This window comes from Canis lupus, chromosome 29 (genome assembly GCF_048164855.1).
Source record: "Canis lupus baileyi chromosome 29, mCanLup2.hap1, whole genome shotgun sequence".
Taxonomy (NCBI): domain Eukaryota; kingdom Metazoa; phylum Chordata; class Mammalia; order Carnivora; family Canidae; genus Canis; species Canis lupus.
The window spans coordinates 25,768,303-25,790,500 of NC_132866.1; the positions used below are offsets into that span (position 1 = coordinate 25,768,303).

General features: G+C 44.9%; 2 protein-coding genes across 13 annotated transcripts in view; one reads left to right on the top strand and one right to left on the bottom strand.

Annotated features, from left to right (window-relative positions):
* The window catches only part of NT5C2 (5'-nucleotidase, cytosolic II), a 146,865-nt gene extending 139,461 nt beyond the window's left edge, over window positions 1-7,404 (top strand). For 9 of the 11 annotated variants that reach the window (XM_072805491.1, XM_072805487.1, XM_072805492.1 and 6 more), the window contains 9 exons: window positions 1,004-1,045; window positions 1,599-1,643; window positions 2,112-2,219; window positions 2,500-2,566; window positions 3,364-3,534; window positions 4,840-4,891; window positions 5,018-5,078; window positions 5,208-5,384; window positions 5,963-7,404. In XM_072805491.1, the coding sequence (XP_072661592.1) occupies window positions 1,004-1,045; window positions 1,599-1,643; window positions 2,112-2,219; window positions 2,500-2,566; window positions 3,364-3,534; window positions 4,840-4,891; window positions 5,018-5,078; window positions 5,208-5,384; window positions 5,963-6,199 (960 nt within the window). In that variant the 3' untranslated portion in view covers window positions 6,200-7,404. The remainder of the gene's footprint in view (window positions 1-1,003; window positions 1,046-1,598; window positions 1,644-2,111; window positions 2,220-2,499; window positions 2,567-3,363; window positions 3,535-4,839; window positions 4,892-5,017; window positions 5,079-5,207; window positions 5,385-5,962) is intronic. The other 2 variants (XM_072805493.1, XM_072805494.1) reach the window with 1 other exon arrangement.
* A 4,873-nt stretch (window positions 7,405-12,277) lies between these two features.
* CNNM2 (cyclin and CBS domain divalent metal cation transport mediator 2) overlaps window positions 12,278-22,198 on the bottom strand; it is a 154,506-nt gene continuing 144,585 nt past the window's right edge. For both annotated transcript variants that reach the window (XM_072805484.1, XM_072805483.1), the window contains 2 exons: window positions 19,051-19,235; window positions 12,278-18,355 (listed from right to left, as the gene is read on the bottom strand). In XM_072805484.1, coding sequence (XP_072661585.1) covers window positions 18,146-18,355; window positions 19,051-19,235 — 395 coding nt within the window. In that variant the 3' untranslated portion in view covers window positions 12,278-18,145. The remainder of the gene's footprint in view (window positions 18,356-19,050; window positions 19,236-22,198) is intronic.

Genomic DNA, 22,198 nt, shown 5'->3' on the forward strand with positions numbered 1-22,198 from the left:
TAAAGAACTGTGAAGATAATGAGGACAGTAGTTTGTTAAATGAGGGTAGTTTTTTGCCATTTCATTTTGAGAACAGAGTGAAAAAATATCTTTAGCATAAGGACTACATCAGAGTGGTTCTCAAATTTTTCTCAGTATTCCTTTTGACTATTTTCCCTGATTATAAATGGCTACTTGAAGGTTTTAATTTGGAGGTTATTTAAAACATTTGTGCTGGTTAATGGCTTCTCTGTCTCTTTGGTGCATCGTTTATACAAACTTGAAAGTCATACATTTATTTATTGTACATCTGTAAATGCCCTCCCTGTTGTTGGGAGCTAGATAGCAATAGATGGTGCAAAGATGTTTTGACTCTTAGCCATCAAAATTTACTGCCTTATAACTTCAAAAAAAATGTTTTTGCCATGATTAAAGCGTCTAGAAAAGCCAATTTAACTCCTTGGCCTCATCTTACTTTTGGTAAGACAGTTGCAAGTTTTTAGTACTAGCAAGCAGCTCAGTGCTCCCCAGTTCTCTTTATGTAAAATCTTAATTTAGAAACGTGGTGATCTGGAGTAAGCAGTCTTACAAAGCCAAGAAGTCTAATGGTTCGTTGGCTTGGTAATCTAGGAACAATAGTTAGGAGGCCAAGGTGTATTATTCCCATGTGAGTCATTAGTTTTCTTGATGCCCTTACCTCAGATAAACATTCCAAACGTATGTTCCAGTCCTCCAAGAGAATAAGGGTATATGGATAAAGCATAAAAATATGCTTCTGGGCTAATAATGTGTCCCAGAAGAAGCCTATGTCCTACTGAGAATGTCAGCTTTTGTTTTACGAAGCATTAATTTCTGGCTTCAGCTGTCATGATTTCATAAACTTAGAAGAAACAAGAATGAGATGACTCATATTGAAAAAGACGTGTCTTATGAAAAGCTTGAGTTTGAGTTGTTTTCTTTGTAGGTGCTATGTATCTTTTGCAAAAGTAGTATACGGACCTTATGTTGGATTTTTTTTTTCCAGAAAATTATGACTTACCTGTTTGATTTCCCACATGGCCCCAAGGTACTATATATAACTTAATAGACCATTGCTTTAGTAATAATGAATGCATTTAGTCATCCTGAAATACTGAGAGTAAGGGAATTGTCAGAACTCATTGCAGGAGCTAGTATAGTTTAACATTGCTAGGGTTTTGAAAACTTAGTAGACAGAAATAAAAGGGAGAGATATTTGTGTGTTTAGTGGGATGGGATCAGAATAATATTATGCAGAATTATTAAGTTTGTATGGTAAAGACTGGAATTTTCAGATTGAGGAATATATCTGATTAAAAGAAACAAAATATATATATTCTTGACACCGTCTAGATACTGCTCTTAGTTATTGCTGAGTTCTGTGCCAAGAGAACAGTTAGCTTTGATATTTAGCAGAGAATTTTTCAGTCCTGCAGTGGGACTACACTCAGATTTAAGGACTACTCGTTGCAACTTAGTCACATACTTGTGGGATTTTTGTACTAGGCTTGAGTAAATATCAGTAAATAATCACCCAGAAGCACAGTATGTATTGCTCTTCAGCTTGACCTTAAAAATTTAATATCATGGTTCCATTTCAGGATGGAGATAATGTCAATGGGCATAACCTCTGTGTTAGTGCTGTGGTGAGCTTGCAATATGAGCCAAGGGCTAATAATGTGTACCCAGAGCCATTATTCTGAGAACATACTTAGTAAAATTTGCTAGTAATAGTTCCATGTTAGTTTGTATAATACTTCAGTTCTCATGCTGATCTGCCTCTTTCTTAATCTGTGTCTGGAGTATTGATTTGCATTCTCCTTGGCCCCTTTTTAGCTTCTTTTAGCCCATTTCAGAGTGTGAGCACACATTCCTTTATATGATGCATTGCTGTGAAATAATTAGTAGATAAAATGATTTACAACGTGTTAATTTATATTTTTACCTTGCACTCTTCCAAAAGAATGTGGCTTATAATAAGACACGATGTTTTTCACAAAATAGTGGGATCCTTTGGGTATGCTTAACATGCCTTACATCCGAGTGAGATGAAATATTAGTGCCTTAAGGTTAAGACGATGTTTTTGGCTGTTGCTCTTTCTCATCTTCATCAGCCTGGGAGTTCCCATCGACCATGGCAGTCCTATTTTGACCTGATTTTGGTGGATGCACGGAAGCCACTCTTTTTTGGAGAAGGCACTGTACTGCGTCAGGTGGATACTGTAAGTCAAGAGGATGATCTATCTGCTAGCCCATGTCCTTTGTATTTATCCTTTCCCTACTCTTATTCTTCCTAAGGAAAGAGATATTTTTAACTTATTAGCCATATATTTCTTTTGAATTTAATCTAAGTTTTAAACGTTTTCATTGAGATAGCCAAATAAATCCAAAATAATATAATTCAAAAGTGCTGTTCATTCAGCTGCCTATCCAAATCACATTTTGGGTGGCAATTGTGATCAAACAATAAATTATTACAAAGTCTGTCATCTCTTCTCACAGAAAACTGGCAAGCTGAAAATTGGTACCTACACAGGGCCCTTACAGCATGGCATCGTCTACTCAGGAGGTGAGTCACAGATTTCCCTTTTAGTTTGTCTTTGTTCAGACTTCTCTGGGAAAGTTTTGGTGTCCTCCTGGTATAGTGCCACCCATACTCCTTAGTATTCTGAAGATATAGTCCACTGGAGGTAAATGCTTCGTCATATACTAATGCAATAGGAGTCAGGGAGAATGGGTTTGGAAAGTTGTTAGTATGACCTAATGAGTCCTTTTTTTTTTTTGTTAAGATTTTTATTTGAGAGAGAGTGCACCAGCGAGTGTGAGCAGGAGAGGGGTACAGGGAGAAGCAGACTCCCTGCTGAGCAGGGTGCCTGATGTGGGGCTTGATCTCAGGACCCTGGGATCATGACCTGAGCCAAAGGCAGAAACTTAACTGACTGAACCATCCAGGTGCCCTGGCCTAATGAATCTTTGGTTTTTACTAAAAGGATCAGTTTTTCCTCATCCTTTTACCTATTTGAGGTAGTTCTCAAAGGGTTCCTCATAGAGCCCTCATGGACACAGATGCAGATTTTTTTGCAGTCTGATGAGAAATGGGGGCAGTACTTTTGGAGGGTTATATTCATTAAAACTGAAACATGTGGTTTTGCTACTCTTGGATTTGGTAATCAGGAGCACTGGTTAGCTCAGTGGAACTGAAGGCCTTGCCTTAGAGGCACTAAAAGGAATGATGAAGTAAAAACTAGTGGTGGGTCTTTAAGAAAGGTGAGCCCTTTTTCTAGTCTGGTCCTTGCATAAGAATGAAATTAGTACAGTATTTGCTGTTTTTAACATGGAGACATTTTTATTATTCCATTGTTTCAGGTTCATCAGATACAGTCTGTGATCTCTTGGGAGCCAAGGGCAAAGATATTTTGTATATTGGAGATCACATTTTTGGAGACATTTTAAAATCAAAGAAACGGCAAGGGTGGCGAACTTTCTTGGTGATTCCTGAACTTGCACAGGAGCTGCATGTCTGGACTGATAAGAGTGGTAGGGAACCATTACTCTTAATTTCTATCTAAAGCGTCAGCTGTGAATCAGTCCTCTTTAATGAACTCATTACTTTGACTGTGGGGAGAAAGCGGGGGACAGAGGTGGTCCTAAGATATTTAGATAGCTTTCTTCTAGCCAGGTAAGGTACAGAACTCCAAAATTTGAGAAAATAGTAGAGGTTATCTTGTTCAGACTTCTTGACTTCCTTCAGGGTTAAACACAGAATGTTGCTATCCTAAGTTATATTATTGTAGCAACTAAACTGAATTCCACATTCCTCTGTAGTCCCGTATTTTCCAACCATACCTACTAGTTTCAGTTTCTCTGCCATGAGCCTATATCTGTGATTTGAGGGCATTGATGGCTCTGAGTAGTCATATGTCCTATTTTTTCCCCCTGCTCTTCTGAGAAGTAGAGAATGAGGCCAAATTGTATTCTCTGAACTGTACGCTGAATTGAGCCATATGTAGGTCCAGTTACATAAAGTTGTTTGACACGTAAGTTCTCCAGCCAGTCCTTGCTAGCATTACCCACAGTGTGGGGAAAGGTACTGCTTCAGGTACTTAACCCAGCTCTTCTACTTAATATCTTCATGCCCTTAGAAGTTACTGGGACACCTGTTTCCTCAAATATGAAAATGAGGATAATAACATACTTCATTGAGACTTAACTGCGGTGTAATATATGTACAAAAAAGTTACAAGTAAACAACGTTTCTCAGTCATGGCACCTCATCTGACCCACAGAACAGAGAAATTGATTTGTGTTTTCAGTTTTCCCCAAAATAAATAAAACTTGTTACACACAACAGATCCATTAGGGCTAAATTCTTTTTGGGAAAGCCAGGTCGAGAAAGATGGAACACTTTTAAAGCATGCAACAGATCCTAGCTGTTGCTCGTCCTTGGCGGTATTTTCTAGCCAGCCCTTCATCCCCATTTTCAGCCTTTCACCAAGGGGATTCTATAAATCTAGTTGATTTGTAAGCTCAGAGTCAGCATCCATTTGGAAGGGAGAGTTGTAGTGAGTGGCATTCAGGTAGGAAGAAAAGCAGTTAAGGAAGAAACCATGACTTTCATCTGCTGCTAGATCTCAAGCAGGCCAGGAGTGGGTTTTCCTAACACTGGAGAAGGAAGTCGTTTTGTACACTTACCTGTAGCTTTACTTTTCAACCATGTCTACAACCTTCTAATTAGTTCCAGCAGCAGTTAAAAACTGAATGCTTTTTATTTTTTATTTTATTTTATATTTTTTAAACTGAATGTTTTTTAAAAAACATTTTTCTTTCCCTTCTGAACTTTAGCACTTTTCGAAGAGCTTCAGAGCTTGGATATTTTCTTGGCTGAACTCTACAAGTAAGTTTCTGGATTCTCAAAAGAAAAATTTCTTCCCTAAAAACCATCTACCTCTTTGGGAATCACCTAGGGGTGTAAGAGACATCTTTTCTAGAGATTTTCAGTGGTGTTTTCTTTTGTTTCTAGGCATCTTGACAGCAGCAGCAATGAGCGCCCAGACATTAGTTCCATTCAGAGACGTATTAAGGTATCCAAATGGGATTTGGGAGAAAACTTGGAAGATCAAGTTGTGATTTTTTTTATTTCTTCTATTATATAGGGATTGGTGTATAGTCAGCAGTCAATAACTATTTGAATTCAATCTTTTCTGTTTTAGAAAGTAACTCATGACATGGACATGTGCTATGGGATGATGGGAAGCCTGTTTCGCAGTGGCTCCCGACAGACCCTCTTTGCCAGTCAGGTGATGCGATATGCTGATCTCTATGCAGCATCTTTCATCAACCTGCTGTATTATCCATTCAGCTACCTCTTCAGAGCTGCTCATGTCTTGGTGAGTTAATACAGTCTTATGCTACTATTTTCAATTAAGATATATTCTGTAAGGCTGAGATCTGCAACCAGGTTTATAGGGTGGTACAAGAGAGTTTCAGTCTTTCTAATGTGCAAAAGCCCACAAGCAGGTTGCATGGTTGCACAAAAAGGGGTCTTTGAGAAAGCAGGATCAAGATCAAATGTTATAGGGTATAGGTTTACCCTGAAATGTATATTAAACGTTGTTTGAGTAACGAAGACTTTCCTCTTTGTAAGCATAAAAACCGTATTTCTCTCATTTAGTGCTATGTTCTGATACTGACCTATAGTTCAGGACTGGTTTTTGCTGCGAAATAAGAATCTTTCTCCCTCATCTTTTCTAGTTCGCAGCTGAATGATTTGGACAGTTTTGAAGAAGAGAAAGAAAAAGATAGCTTTAGGTAGTTCTAGAAAGACATTATTTCAGTATCTAAATTGGCTGGGCCTCTGATCCATTGTAGACATGTCTCTGCACAGCCACCTTAAGCGGGATAAGAGATTAGGATTTGGAAAACTGTTTTACTCCACTTGCTTTCTGAATCTCTGACTTTGTTTTAGATGCCTCATGAATCAACGGTGGAACACACACATGTAGATATCAATGAGATGGAGTCCCCTCTTGCCACCCGGAACCGCACATCAGTTGATTTCAAAGATACCGACTATAAGCGGCACCAGTTGACCCGGTCGATTAGTGAGATTAAACCCCCCAACCTCTTCCCACTGGCCCCCCAGGAAATTACACACTGCCATGATGAAGATGATGATGAGGAAGAGGAAGAGGAAGAAGAATAAGGAGGAAAACCAAAACTGAGCATCCATTAAACAAGTCTGGCAGGACTCACAGGAGCAGAGGATGGGTTCTAGTGGTGGGTGGGGAGCTCCATCAAAGGTACATCTGGAAAGTTTCTGAAGACTTTAAAATATTTTAATCATAGAGAGATACTTCTTAGTTTTGTTTGCACTCTTTGCAGATGGTTCAAATTGTAATGGAGTCTGTATTGAAAGAAAGTAAGGGTAAAGCTGGGCTGAACTGCATGCAGATGGCTCCAACGTGGCTTGTGACACTGTTTCCTTGTCTTGTTTCATCCTCAGTATGTATTGGCTACACCAGGGTGGTGAAGAGTCTCAGAGTGGAGCAAGGGTGATGGGAAGAGGTGATCCAAAAATGATGTTATGTTACAAATTGTGCTCTTACTCCAAAGTCCATCCTGAATTTTTCCGTGCATTACACAGTATTATATATCAGTGGAGAAATATATTGTTCCCATTATCAAATGTAGTCTTCTGTTCAGGTCAGGGTTCCTTTTATGAGCTTTCAAGTGTCCTCTATGCCTGTGGGCAAACTAGGGGCTGCAGTGGCCTTGCACAAGGGTTTGCTTTGCTGAAGGCTGGTCTGGAATGCACTGCAGTGATTCTGTTTTGAGGTAAAAGTCTTCATCTCTTCTTATATTTTTTTGATAGCAGAGATGCTTATTATCCAAAAACAATCTTTTTCTCATCTGGGATGAATCTGTAGAAAGAATTTAAGCTGAAAGAGGACAAAGGAACAAGCTCTGTGAAAAGGAAAAGGAGGAACCTCCTTCTTTCATTAGAGCATAACTGAGTGAACTTCTTAGTGTGGGCTAGTGTGGCTCATGCTCCCAGAGTCCCAGCCTTCTCTGTCCTTTAGGGTGGATTGCTATAGTTCAAAGTCAAGCTTTAGAGGATGGGAAAAGGGTGAAGTCAGAACCTTCCTAAAGCAGAGGGCACAATCAGTGTGAATAAATTCACTTCAGAATCCCAAGAGAAATCACTTCTTGTTGTTTTGAACAAGAATGGATCATTACTGTGTACTAAAGGGTATTAGACTGCCTCAGGTGCAGTCAGAGTGGCTACAGCAGTTCCAACATAGTGTAGACTTGTACTTTACCCTTCCTATATTCCTTCCATTCTTACTGGTGAACACAGATGGTAGATTTAGCTGCTCTAGAATTCAATAAAGTATAATATTTCTAATACTGACTTTGACCCCTTCCTGTAATAACTGTTGGTCTTCAGGTGGGTTTAAGTTTGGCTAGTGAAATCAACTTGACATTCTCTTAAAGGAGATATAGTTTGGCATGACTAATGGTTAAATTTATAGTACTTAAATAAGTCTCACAACTTTTCCATGGGAAGTTCACAGGACTATGAAGTAAGACTTTCAAAAATGATTTTATAAGAAGGGAACATAATTCAGTAACATAGCTAAGACCATATTACCTCATCACTTTCAGTATGGGCTTTACATTAAGTTATGTCAAGAAACATTCTAACTGGTATTTCTTAGGAATATATGCTACTTTAAAAGTAATCAGGTTATGGGGGTGCCTGGGTTGCTGACTCGGTTGAGCAGCTTGAGGTCTTGATCTCAGGGTCTGGCTCCTGAGGTCGAGCTCCACGCTTAGCAGGGAGTCTGCTTGAGATTTTTTCTCTCTGCCCCTCCCCTGCTTGCACATGGTATCTCAAATCTTTAAAAAAAAAAAAAAATCAGGTTACAGATAGCATTTAAATACTCTCCCCATTTTAAATTTTAAAGAGTTTGTTTGTGGTCACCCCAGCTATTATTCTCATTCAAGATGGAGATGTGCAGTTTGACACCATCTTAAATTTGCTCAAAGCCAAATAATTTCAAAGTGACTTATTAAAACTATAGAGCCTAACTTCTAATAGTACATTTACATACTTTCTGTTTTGAGCAAAGACCATCATGAGCACTTTGCTTTTAATATACCACACTTTTTATATTGTGTTAGCCACATAAGATCTTATCTTTATAAGAGTTTCTTTTTAGCCAGATGTCTGACAGTGGATCCAAAGATCAAGGAGTGCACACAATTTGAAGAACTCCACTGCTGGTCAGAGCTTTCTTCGGACCACCAAAACCTATTTTAAAGAGCTAGGATTCCATAAGCATCTAAGATGAGAGTAGTTTCTCTGCATATTATTCGTGTTGGAAAAGTGCTAGGGAATTAGGCAGTCCAGGGGCTGGCACTCAGGGCAGATGTAGTTGTGCTTGCTAAAACATCAAAGTGGGTTTCTCTGTTGCCAACTAAAGTTAGGAAGCTAAACTTAATGTTTTTGTTTTAAACCTGAGGCATTGTTAGATTGTGAGAACACAGATTTCTCAACTCTTCAGAATCTCTTGGTATTTGAAAAGCTCCAGACACCCCTTCTGGGGTGCTAGACTGAACTGCCAATCTTAGGGCGTGTATAGGATTGCCAGGGACCCTGGCACACCCAGCAGGTGGTCAGAGGTGCAGCAGACCACAGCCCGGCTGGGTTCCCTCGTAAGGGGACTTGCCTCATACATTCATCTCTACAGAGATGGTCAGTTTATTTTGAAAAATTAAAGCCAAGAAAGTTTAGTGTTCTATTTAGACCTTAAATTTTCTCCTGCCATACAGATAGCTCTGCTGAGACCCAAAATAAGCAAAGAAGCCCTTCCAAGCTACCCTTTCTACAATGCTTTTAGAAGTGGTTCTTAACAGAACTAGAATAACTTGGAGCTACAAATCCTTTAGTCATGTTACTGGTTTTAAACAACTACTTTAAAAAGCCACTTGCAGTGACATGTCAGACTTAAAAGTACTTTGTTCATGTTTAGATATTTCTAAATCAGATTTATTTATTTAAGAAATACTTTGTCAACAACTTTAAAGCCCTGCAATTTTTCCAAGGCTGCCAGAGCATTTAAAAATACTCTTATTCCCCACAAATAGCCTGAGACAAACAAGTGCATATCTAAGCCTGCATTAAGGGTGGGAGCCTTGTACACATTCCGTGTTATGGAAACTATTTAACCTTTCTTTGATGGTGGGAAAAATGGTAACTATGGTCCAGCTATTGCCATACAGGCAGTGGCCCAGTTTCTCACTTGGTTTAGAAATATATATCTCAGTACTTAGTTTTCTCATGACATTTTTGTCTTGGTGACTAGAGCATAGGGCTCTTAAAGTTTTTTCTCAAGTAGGACAATTTAAAATGATATACAACCTTGGGAGGCCCTTGGAATGAAATTTCTCCCATGGAGCTGTCTGAGCAGCCTTAAAAATAGAAGAAAAAAATGACACACTACCATCAAACAGAAGGGAGGACATGCACAGCTGCCAGGAACAGAGCCAGGTGACTTCCAGTAAAACCCACATCATTCCATCCTCCACCTCCACTAACATGAACCAGCATTTCACACTGTTCTCACTGCTGAGTATGTAGAAAGGGAAAGCAAGTCTTCTAAAGAAAGAATGCATTCGTTTACAGAATAAATAAGGCTTCTTTTTTTCTGTAACCTGGCAATCTCAACCATTTTTTCCTGTCAGACACAGTATCTTCATCCCAAAGCCACAGCAATCTGACTTGTTCTAACAAGGATATGCAATTTCAAAAATAAAATATATGTAGTATTTTAAAGTTCCTCTGAAGAGCTTTGGCACAAAAAATACTCGCAGTGGAACACATTTTACCTCAAGCTTGCTGACTCTTACTGTAAGTCTAAGTAATTTATATTTTCTAATTTAAACCAGTTTTTGGTCTGGTCTCTATGTTTCTTCCTACAAAGTAAGATCCCTTCGCTTCATCTTATTACTAGGAAAAAGGTAGATTACACATTGCTTTATGAATCATATTAGGTACAAGTAGGCCCCCAAACAGCCTGCTCTCCATTGAGCTCTTCCCAAAGCCATGTCTGGCCAGGGCTACAGACAAACCCTGTAGAGTCTGGGCCAAGATCAACCTCACCACATGCACTGGAGCCCAACCGGCTAAGTGCATGTTCTTCCCATGAAAAACAGCAACAGTCGTGAGTCTCACAAGTTCCTGAGATGCTCTGAAGTATTTGCCCAGCAAACCTTTCCAACACTTAAAAAAAAAAAAAAAAAAAAAAAAAAAAAGGTTTATTAAATGTCCAGTCTTTTTTTTGAGAGAGGGTTCTCACCAGAAGTAATGTGTGACTTATGGGTATAGGAGTGAAGCAAGTAACTTTATTCTTGGACCCACTGTCCTTAAGTCAATGATGTAGCAGAAGCCTAGTAAGGAAATTCGCTCAATCTAAAAATTCCCATCCTGTATTAGCCTACTGTCGGAGCACTTCACAATCATGAATTCCCCAGCAGGAAGAGCACTTTGACAAAGAACTGCAACTTCTCCCTTGCGTCCTTAGGGCTTAGAGCCCTCCACCAGGGGAGATGGCCTGCCACCAGAATGTCACAGCAAAAGGGCCTCATAAACCATTCCTTTGTTTTGGAATGGGACAGTATGAGCACAGATGTGAGGATCTTGGAGGAAAAACGAAAGTTTTACAAAACGAGTTTATTAGCCATCTAATCCAACTTTTGGCGCTCTACTAAAGAAGTGTCACTGTTGAATTTACTTTCAAAAAGTATAAAAATTCAGAAATCCACTCCAGATTATAAAAAGGTCGCTCATTCAGTATGTAGTAGTCATTTTCTCTACAAGGCTCTCTGGTGAGTCATAGTCTGTGTCCTTAGAAGTGCTGAGTTGATAAGAAGTGCTGGGGAGCATAATTTGTTATATGAAATAGGAACCCTAGAGCTTTTTTCATGGTAAAGTTTAGTAATAAACTTGTGTCCAGTGTGTCCACATGGGCACCCCATGGATACAGAGGGAAAACTCAGGAAAATCTCATCTTAACAGCAGGAAAAATCACCTCTCCTTTCCTTGGGGAATTTACTAATTTGAACTCAGGACTCCTCTAGACAAAGTGAGTAAAGCAAGAAAAAGCAAAACAGCCAACTGGGACTCCCATGTGTTAGAGAAATCCTTCCCTGGCCCTCCATGCTTGCTTCTCTGCATCTAAGGAAAGTAAGCAGGCTCCCCAAAAGGTAACACTTCACTGGAACATAGAACTACCCCGTTAATACTTTAAAGAAATTGAGGTTAATGACTGGGGGGCATGGTGATGAAGTCAGGTGTGTCTCAAAGCCAATAGTTCTTCATGAACCGTCCCCATCTACTGGGCAAGTGTAAGTAAAGCAGATTGCAGACATCAGGGTTAAACCACACGGTGCAGAAAATAGGGACCAGTCAGAGCTTGATCCTCTCTGGAGTGTAAAATAGAGACAGAGTGGAGGCCAAAAGATTCCAGAAAGACGTCATCAAGGGATAAGTCACAAAAGGGGCTGGGAACCTTGGCCAGAAGATAATGCAGGGTCTGGAAGCACCTGAGTGATGCAGGTAAGAAGGAACCTAAAGACTTGAAAGGCAGTAGTGATGGAAGAGGATAGGGCCCCAACACTGGATTATCAGGGAAGGTGGATGCCCACTGCATCCTGAAGAGCATCTGAACACGACTCCCCACGGTCGGGCCCGATGTTTGTAACTTGAGAGTGAACATCTGTGCCGGCTACCACCGTTCCCCTAGGCTTTGCGGAGTAGAGGACCTACAGAGCCATTCTCAAGAGCCAGCCGAGAGGCTGGAAGGAGGCCTCTGGTCTTGCCTAGGAAAAAACAGCTTGGACATTTGCCCAGCTGAACTGTGTGCTGTTAGTGACTGAGCGGCCAATGTTGGAACAATTTGAGTGGATTTCCTCAGGGTCCTTAACTAAAATGAACTGATGGACTATAATCCTTGCAAAGGAGAAGCCCCCCCCCCCACCTCCTCAGAACTGGTGGCACCAGATTCTATGGTAAAGGTGGAGGCACAGTTCTAGCAACCCTCTCTTGTACATAAGACTTTGTGGTGTGTGTCCAAAGGAAATGCCCTGCTGTGTTGCCATGCCGACAGACAACCAATCCCAGCTTTCTCACCAGTACAGCCAGGCCACTGGGCAGGGGACTGAGGTTGGTGTTGCATAGATGGAAGGGGAAAGAGGGAACACACATCCGCTGGAAGGGTGAACAGAAAATCATCATTTATCTAAATAGAATAATAGAAATGAACAAAACCTTTTAAAACAATCACAAAATTTACAAATAAATTGGTACAAAATAAATAGGAGAGATTGTAAATCTACAACATCATTTGAATTATAAAATGCATTCATTATGACAATCAGCTCATGAAACCTATACATGTCATTTGTGCTTCTTTAGGCTTATGTACACAGCTCTGAATACTGTGTTCGGAGAGCTTCACTGCTGAAAAGCATGAAATGTACACTATGACACAGTAAAGGCTGAGGAGGATGAAAATCAGACACAAAGCAGGGTCTTAAACTTGAGGGCCAAGGCAATGCTGGCGTTGGGCCTCAAAACCATGAAAAGGCATATAAGAAGCCCAGATGGGCAGGCAGCTTCCATGGTCCCGAGAGATGGATTCTGCAATCCAAGGTAGGAATTTAGAGGCCATCACTGTTGTGGGGCCAGTTTCCCAACCTGGCTTGAGAAGGTGGGAGTGAGGAAGAAGGCTCTGGTCTCACATCCATGCTGTACCGTTATACAGAATAGACCCAGTCACCAGGAAACCACCTCTCAAGCATGTCGCAGATGTACTTGAGAGCCCTGCCATGACGGAGACAGGCCTCCATCCTCATCCCAAACACTAGTCCATCAGGAATAGTGGTAAGCCCAGTAAAAGGGGCCAGGGATGCTAGGGTCAACCTAAGAGCAGCAACCTCTTTATGGCAAAAACAGAAAAAAAAAAAAAAAAAACCACTGCCTTCTCACCCACTTTAAGGGACAACAGAACCCTAGGCTCCATGGATGAGGGGCTCTAGAAAATATCTCGTCTTAGTCACAATGTACTAACAGTAGAGGCATATGTACATAATAAATAATAATATAAAATAAAGCATATACATTTGTAGATTTAAGACTCCAGAAATAAGAGAAGTCAATGGACTGATACACTCCGCCTTCACAGTAGACTTCAGACATGGGGAAGAATGAATCAGAAGCTAAGCTGGGGCTCTCAGGGGAATGAAAGTCCTGATGCCTTACTCCTTCCTACTCCAGGAGCCTGAGACCAGCTAAGCATACCAAGGGGCCTGGGCCTCCAACAAAAAGGGAAGGCACACCCAAGCCCCACCAGGTCTGTAAGAATTCTTCCCAGGGTGAGCCTAAGAAGAATCTGGCCCCAAAAGAATCACTTTCCAAGTGAATCCGTGTTGGGTCAGATGTGGGCAAATACCAGAAGATACCCTGCCAGGCAAGGCAAGCCGTTCTTCCAGTTTATGTTTAAACTCAACATAAGTGGGTATTCGAACTCAAAGATGTGTATTAACTCAAGTCTTTCGTATAGTATGTGTTGGAGCTGTGTACATAAAAACCTTGCTATACAAATTCCTAGAACTTTAAGCTCTTGCTACTAGAACCTTTGTTTCTAAATGTTGCTTCAAGTACAGCCTGGTATTTCCCATCGGAAGATATTTACAATGAGTCTAGTGAAATGTCAGTGGCTCTAGCATACACAGAAAGATTACTTGTGTAGAGCCAACCACAAAGGTCTAAGAAGCCGAGAAAGTCCCCAGCCCAAGGCAGGAGGAAAGCTGCTCCAAGCTCTGCAATTGCTATGAACTGCCATTGCCTCCTTCTGTCCTTCGGGCTGACCAGGGACTCTGGGAATCTTCAGACAGGGCAGAAGGAAAACCAGCAGGTAAGCACTCACTGCAGGAAGAATGCCTGCGAGTGGTAGAGGAAGAAGGCCCACTGCCACAGCCTGGAGGGACGGTGACATCGGCAAGCTCGCCCTCAAATGGAGGCAAATGAACCTCATCTCAGAGTTCCCTGAACTCATCTCTCTTATCAGCCCACTTGAATACAAAAGAAATATGAAAAGATAAAGATCTGTAAATGGCCCTGAGATATAAAAATCCACTGAGTAGGTTGCTCATTGATAAATTTACATCGGAAAATTTCTGAATCACTCCAAACCACTTTCGTACTCAGTTCTCTAACTCCCTCCTAACTTTGCATTCATCTACAACTGACACAGACGTCCTTCCTTGCTGGATGGAAGCACCACGAGCGCAGAGCCTACAGTGGAACCAAGCCCAGCCCAGAAACCGGCGCCCCAGAAGCCCCCACATCCTGAATGGCCAGCTCCGTCAACCCCCTGCAAGAAAAAACCCGTCTCTGGGGTCAAAACTGGCAGGGCAATCATTCCTGCTGTTCATGCCACCAGAGAACTTGGGGCGTGACATGTGCCACGTCAACCCTCCCCTGGCAGCTGTTTCCAAGTTGAGGACCCTTCCTGTACTGGCTCAGAGGAGTCTTTCGTTGGGGATCACCCCTGGCCAGCCCTGGAGGAACCTTGGGATCTTGGCCCAGGATGAGTGAAGAGGGCCATAGATCCCTGGCTGGTTTTCAGAAGATGATAGGGTTGGGGTTTGTTCTTATTTTTGACCAGCCAGGACAGAGAATCAATCAGCCAAGGGCCTCCTGAGGTCTGCTTCTCAACCTGAGAGAAGTGGGGGGCGGAAGCTTGTGGTCCCTGCCCAGCCCAATTCCTATTACCTCCACTCCTAGGGAAAATGCAGTTCTACTTGTACCTACCACTACTTTCCTAGACTTGGAAAGCTGATCCTTTAGTGAGATGGTACTGGGGATAGCACAGGGAAACATATTCACAGTTAATGTTCCATATTGATGTGAAGTTCTGCGTTCAACCTCTGCACAGAAGTTCCTTAAAGTTACATTAGAAAATGGCAAGGTATCCTACTTCCTCCCACGTGGGGAAGCCAATCTTGTCAGCGTGGGCAAGGAGGGAAGTGAAGGTGAGGAAGGAGAGAAGAATGGGGTCAAGTGGTATGAAATTACGTGAGAACCATGGCTTAAACTAGTTGACTGGCACCCCATATCCATGTACATACAGATCTTAATGTTGTTTTCCTAAAACTTTAAATACAGGATTTTGAACTTGCCTGATAAATATGAACAGAGACCAACAAAGGGAAAGAACCTGTAGGGTAGTAGGGGGAACAAAACCCTCTCATTTATAATGACAAAGCAGACTGTCCTGGGAACATCCAGATACTAGGGATCCAGGTGCAGGTGGAACCTTTGGGATGCTACAGTGGCTAGAACCGGGAGGAGGCCCTGTCTGGTCCCACTGAGCCAGGGCTCGAAGCCTCGGCCGCAGAAGCCACGGCAGACGGGTGCTGGGCCCGATAGCGAGGGCTCCAGCAGCATTCGAGACACCAGCACCCGTGTCTGCTGCAGAGCCCGCTCCCCTGCACACTTAAAGCCGGCAGCCCTAGGCAAGGCTGATCTACTGGCGCTGCATTCTGAGACCTGGCCACTGCACTCGGAGATCTCAAATACTCAGTGCCCTTCTCTGCCGGACTCTCCCCTTTATAGACATGAGTGCACAGAACGTCTAAGCCACAATCATCCTGCTGCCCAGTGACGCAATGAGCCGGCGCTTCTCCTTCAATAGCCTGAAGTTAGTTTCCAGAGGGAAAGCAGGGCCCGGGGCAAGAATCTGATCACTCAAGACAGTGTGATCTGAAGGGTCTTGAGCTTTCTCCAAAGCAGATATTTAACTATAGCCAGGAACGATTTTCAATTCTCTGTTGTTACAAAATATGAATAATCAAAGGTAGAGAGTGGTGTACAGAAAAGAAATACCAACTTGAGAGACTAAAGTTTCATCCTCTGGGCGTAGGAGCCTCTGCTGTAAAGCCACCCCTGCCAGCACTTTACAGCAGACTTTTCAAAAAGCCACCACACTGAGTAGGGATGATAGTGATGACAAGTTCTTGGTTTCTCTCTGAAGTCAAGGAGCCAGCAGCTGGAATCCCCGGCCTCTCACAGAGCTTTAGGATTCACAGAGGAACCGTGGGGGCTCTGAAAAAGACCCAACACATTAACCCTGCTTCCAGCAGCTCCTTCCAGTAGCAAGGCACCCTGAGACAGGCCGCATGTGGAAAGGCAGATCAGCAGGGACTGGGCCAAGGGGGCAGAGTTCCCGAAAGTCAGAGGAACCCCGGCGTGGCAGGGCCAGGCTCCACCAACCCAGCGGGTTGTGCTTGGAGGGGGGCCGCTCCCCTTGCAAGACCCACGGTTCACTTCCTTACAGGGATAGTCCCAGTTCCCACACCACACTGGGGTTGTGCTTGGCTAGATGCGTCTTAGAAACAGACCTGCTCTTGGATGGATCTGTTTATAAAAGGGGATACTCGGGGTGCAGGGTCCCACTAACCTGAAGCTACAGAGTGGGGGCTCCATCCCATGGCGGCAGGTTGGGTGCCAGTAGTGGGCCACTCAGCCCCCTTAGGGGGCACCCCGTGACCCTCACCAAGGGGGATGGCACCCTATGAGGAAGACCCTCCGGGCGGACATCCCGGAGGAAATACTGTGGTCAACGTGCCTGTGACACAGGAGCCACCACACTGCTCGTCGGGAGGCGAGCCTGGGCGCTGCTGGGGGCTCCCAACCCAGCTCGCATCCTCCCCGAGCCCTACCTGGGGGGACACACTCCTACCTTGAAGAGGGAGGAGGAACCCGCTGCCGGGCCCAGGCCTTCCCTTCAGTCAGCGGGACCCAGGGGAGAGCCCTGGCTTCTGGGCTAGGACCTAGAAGCGCGCGGGCGGCCCTGCGGTCACTGCGTCGGAGGAGCCCACCTCGGGGGGCGGCGTGGCCCACAAAACGCACAGGCCCCTTGGGCTGACACTTGGAACAGATAAGATAGTTAGGAACCCAGTCACTCCAGAAACATCTCCTGACACTAATTTCACTACGCGGGATGAATTTGGTATTAAAATAAGGCGGAGACACACATGAAATGGCCACAACACACATTTGGCTTCTGAATCCCTGTTTGGGGCCACAGCGGCCCTGGCGCACGGGAGGGGCGCGCGGGAGGCGGGGCACGGCGGTCCGGGCCAGGAGCCCAGGGGCAGGGGCGAGGAGGCGCAGCCCCACGGAGCCCCCCGGCCCCGCCCCACGGAGCCCCCCGGCCCCACCCCTCGAGGCCCGAGGACCTCCGCCTGCGCCCTGGGGCGCCCTGGCTGCGGGCGCGGGGCCGCGGATCCAGGCTGCAGCAAGGTCGGTCGGGATGCAGCCCGCTTGCCTCTCGCCAATGATAAACCGTGGCCTTAAAATTCATGAACATTCATTTTGGTGATAAAAATTCCTTAGAGGAGCAGAAATCACATTCCAAGCAAATGTTAGACCTCTCTGAGGGAAAGGACGCGGTTAAACGTTAACTTAAAACAACACTGAGCTCACGGAGGCGGCGGAGGGGGGCCCCGGGGGAGGGCGCCGTGCAGGCCCCGCCCCCCGCGGGACAGTTTTCTTCATTCATCCTTCAAGTTCCACAGCGACACGGCCGTGGGGGGTGGGGGGGAGGAGGAGGAGGAGGAGGGGGCGCAGCCAGTCCGTTGGGCTCAGGTCACCTCACGGAGTCACGGCAGAGTTTCAGACACAACAACGTACAACTCTGCAAAAGACACTGTTTAAAAACATCATCTCTTGGGAAAAAAATAAAATAAACCGCAACAATTTTCAACTTCATGCAAATTGAGGGAGGAGGAGAGTGAATAAAGATAGAAGGTACAACTGAAAAAATAAACATGATTCTATTTGGGTGGAAGAAGTTCATCTCCAAAATCTCGAATGCCATGTCCTGGCTGTTGGTGTCACACCTCTAGCTTCTGTGCCCGCCCTGGCCATCCTCCGCGGCGGCTTCCGGGAAGGGGACAAAGTCTTTGGTCTCAGGATGTTGCAGGACGCAGCATGGCACACAAGCTCACGCTAATGGGGTTCATGGTCGGCGGGCCTGGGGCCTCCGGAGTTGGGGGGCGAGGGGCAGCGGTGGGCGCTCTAGATGGCCCCTTCACTGTGCAGGCTGTGGTTGGCCTTGTTGTGTGTCACACAGTTCTGTTCATTGAGCAGGTTGGCGGTCTCGTCTGGCAAACCGTCGTGCAGCTCCGTAAGAGTCAATTCAATTTTAGTGTTTTCACTGTCTGAAGACTGAGGGGTTTTGTCCATCCGGGATGCCATCAAGGCATTTTGGTATTGCTGTCTTGAGATCTGGGGCCAGAAGATGGCACAGAAAACAAACGAAGACAATGCTTATTTTTACGTGTTCCTGTCTCAACTTTGCATTACATGTTAAAATCCCCCACCCCAGCTCCCCCAGAAAGGCCCCTCAAAGTTTTTCTAGGAAAATATCATCCTCATGTATAAACTGAGTCACCTTGCAAGTTCAAGTGAGCTCTGGCGGACAAGTCAGTGTTTACTGATCTAAGCCATTTCCAAATTTTCGTCTCAAAATTTCAGAGACTGGAAAATGGAGACAGGCTTCCACCAGTGGAAGTTGGCTCGTTCTTCAGAAGACACCTTTATTTCAGACTGAGAAAAGAACCCCGTCTGGGGCAGAAGAGAAACAGAGGGTTCTTCCCACCCCATCTCAGCAAGTCTTCGGAGACTCCGACCTCAGCCCTTCTGTGGCCACCCGGACTCACTGGACTCACGAGCTCACGAGGACTTGCTGAGAGAGGTTCCTCCTTTTTCTGCCTCTGGCTCTCACTCCCTGAAAAAGCCACATCTGACTTGGCAGCTCTTTTGACAGAGCCAGGGAGAGAAGTGTTTTCCGGAGCCTAAGTCTCGGTTGGGCACAGGAGCTGGAGGCAGGGCAGCCCAAATGGGCCGGGGAGCCAAACCACCGGCTGCAGCAGGTCCCCTCCGGCGGCCAGGCCCCGCCAAAGCACGCGCTCCCCTCTCACCTTAACGAACTGAAGGTCAGAGAGGGCCCGCACTGAGTAGTCAGGGATGTAGACTTGAAGGAACGAGGAGGTGAGCTGATTGTTGCTGCTCCCCAGTGTCGGCGTGACTGCGTCGATCCGGTCACTTCGGCTCAGAGAGTCTGAGTGATTCAAGCCACACGGGCGAGGAGGCGACTTGTTTTCACCTAGACACGGAGGAAAACAAACAAACAAACAAACCACCCATAACCTTTTAAGTGAGGTAGACAGAACCAACACAGTCAGCTCTTTATTTTCCAAATAATAGAAAGTAGTAATTAATAGACCAGTTCAATCAGCTTAACCCAGACGCGAGGGCCGTACAGCTCACCACCTCGACGGCGGCCTGCTGTCCGGAGGGTTTGTTCAGTTCTGCTGCTCGGCCGTTCCTGCAGGCCCACATCCTCTCTCTCTCTCTCTCTCTCTCTCTCTCTCTCTCTCTCTCCCTCATGCACACACAATCCCTCCCGAGTGAGTCTCTGACAGCGAGGCCCCCAGGCTGCACACCTGCGTCAGGAGCATCCCCTGGGGCTGCGAGACGCACAGGCCTCAGGCCGACTAGGCCTGAATCACAGAAGCTGCTGGATAGACCACACAGGGCACAGGAGGGCAGCCCTCCGTTACTTTGCCACAAGCAAAGTACTCAAGAATGTTGGTAAATCAATACGTGTTTTAAAGGAATCAAAATAGTTCTGTGTGCTCATACCACCCCCCTCCACAGCCGAACCTATGATCTTTGTCTCTGACCCCAGTAAAATCCCCCTTTGGGCAGCCCAAGGGTGTCTCGGTGTTTCGGGAACACTAGACGACACCAAACTCTTCAAAGGCCTGAGGGAGCATAGGTGCTGTAAGAGGGGGTCTGCGAGGAGACGGACCGGACTCGTTTATTAAAATAAAGTGAAAAGGAATTCAGCGAGTCTAGTGTTGCTGCTCTCAAAAGGCAAGTTGACCGGAGCTTCTAACATACGTTTTGTTGGACATAACCCACCCCCCACCCTCGTCGGAGCTTCCTCCATTTTTGCTTTTCCAATCAAATCTACTCCACAAATATTAAGTGGGTGTTCACAGAGGACAGGTCCTGACCTGCGTCATGCCGCAGGACTGGAGGGGACCCCTCACTAGTATACCCCCCCCCCCCCAGAGGAGCTGCCCTGCGCTGGTCCTGCTCTTCCGCATCTGTCATCACGCCCAGCAGCCCAGCAAAGTCCCCCGGCCCAGGCTGGCGGAGCCCCACGAGGGCCGCTGTTCCTCTGCTACTTCAAACAGCCCTGAAGTGTCTGAAGATGGTTGCGTTTGCCTTAAGCCTCTTCTCCAGGCTAAACGCTCTGATGTCCTTCATGCCACATGTTTTGCCACCCCTCACCCCCTTCCTGACCACCATCTGACGAATATTCCTTCCACTCAATAAATGTCCCTCCTCAAAATAGGACCAGGACAAAACACGGTGAGTCTTCACTGAACCTTTAGCGGGCGAGTTTACTTTCTCCTAAAACTGTCACAGCACACTTCCCCTACAATTTTATCAAAACCCATTTTCTATTGTTCAAATTAAACTCAGAGTAGCCGTTCCTCTGGTTGCTTTCCCTTATCTTTGAACACAACAGGGCAAATGAATAATTTATCATGTTTTCTACTTAGCAGAAAGGAACTTTGATCAGATGACCCGATGTCGTGAAGCCTCAGATTAAAAGATGGATAATGGTTCCCACCTCATAAAGTCATGAGGATTCCAAAGGAGATAATGTATAGAGTGCTTAGCACAGCATCTGACACTTAATAAATATCCCATCAATAAGCCTTGTTACCAGTACTCTGTTTCCTGTTGCCCTCATCCCAGGCCTCTCCACTCTGTGCTACCCCCAGGACTGAGCCTTCCTGTACTTGGGAAAGCTTCACCTGGGCTGACAGATCGAACCCTCAAACCTGATTTTTGAAACAAGGGATTCCACTGTAGCCCTGGGCTTGAGCCCCAGATCGCACCAGCATTTCTATAGACAGTATTTACTCTTGGGTGTGATGATTTAAAGGTTAAGAAGGGGCACCTGGGTGACTCAGTGGTTGAGCATCTGCCTTTGGGTCAGGTCGTGATCCCAGGGTCCCAAGATTGAGTCCCGCAACAGGCTCCCTGTAGGGAGCCTGCTTCTCGCTCTCCCTGTCTCTGCTTCCCTCTCTGTATCTCTCATGAATAAATAAAATCTTAAAAAAAATTAAGGATAAGAAACCGAGACATGCAGAGGGCACTGTGCTTACTGATCAAACTGGGTGCATCAGCAGTTAGAGGTCAGAGGCCTTCCTTCTGAGTCTTCTGTTCTTTCCTCCTGGGGAGGATTCCAGGGCAATCTCTCGGCTTTCCCCAGGGTATCTAGACTCCTAGTCAGCTTTCTCTCAACCCACTGCCCTCGGTTCTTGTGAGATGAGCCCTCGCTTTCATCAGGAACCCACTGCCTGGCGTCCCAGTCCCAGTCTGAAGCAGACCCTGTTTCCCGGGACCCCTTCTGTCGCAGTGTGACAGGGACCCAGTGCAACCAGTTGTTCATCAACACGCAGTGAGAAAGAGGAGTATTCAGACCCAGGGGAATAAAGACTTTAAGTGGCCAGCCCCCAGCTCAGGTCATATTCTGTTGCCAAATTTATGTGCCAAATTTTTATAATTATGATAAAATCTTTCCATTTTTAACTCCTCTTATGCCTTCTCAGCATTGTTTTTTCTGCTTTTTAGTCATTTCGCCTAGGAATTCTTTCTTTTTATGAGTAAGCCAGAGGATCCTATACAGAAACATTACCAGCCTCCTCCCTTGGAACCACAAAGCATCTTTTGGAATAGGCTGGAAATCACTGGTTTAGCTCAACCTCCACTTATTTGGTATCATATTATTGTAATGCTAGGATCCTGAAGGCCTGGGTCCACAAAATGAAATTTTTTTTTTTTTTAAATTACAGGATCAGATAGAGTAGACACAGCTAAGAAATCTCTTAAGTTTTGCAGGGAAAAGTGAAATACAAATAACATTTCATGAGTTTCATCCAAAAGTCACTTTACCTCAGCATCTGTGACATTTTGAACAGGTAGCAGATGCCAGCAAACAAAATGGGGAGAAAAAACACAAACATACATACATATCCACAAATA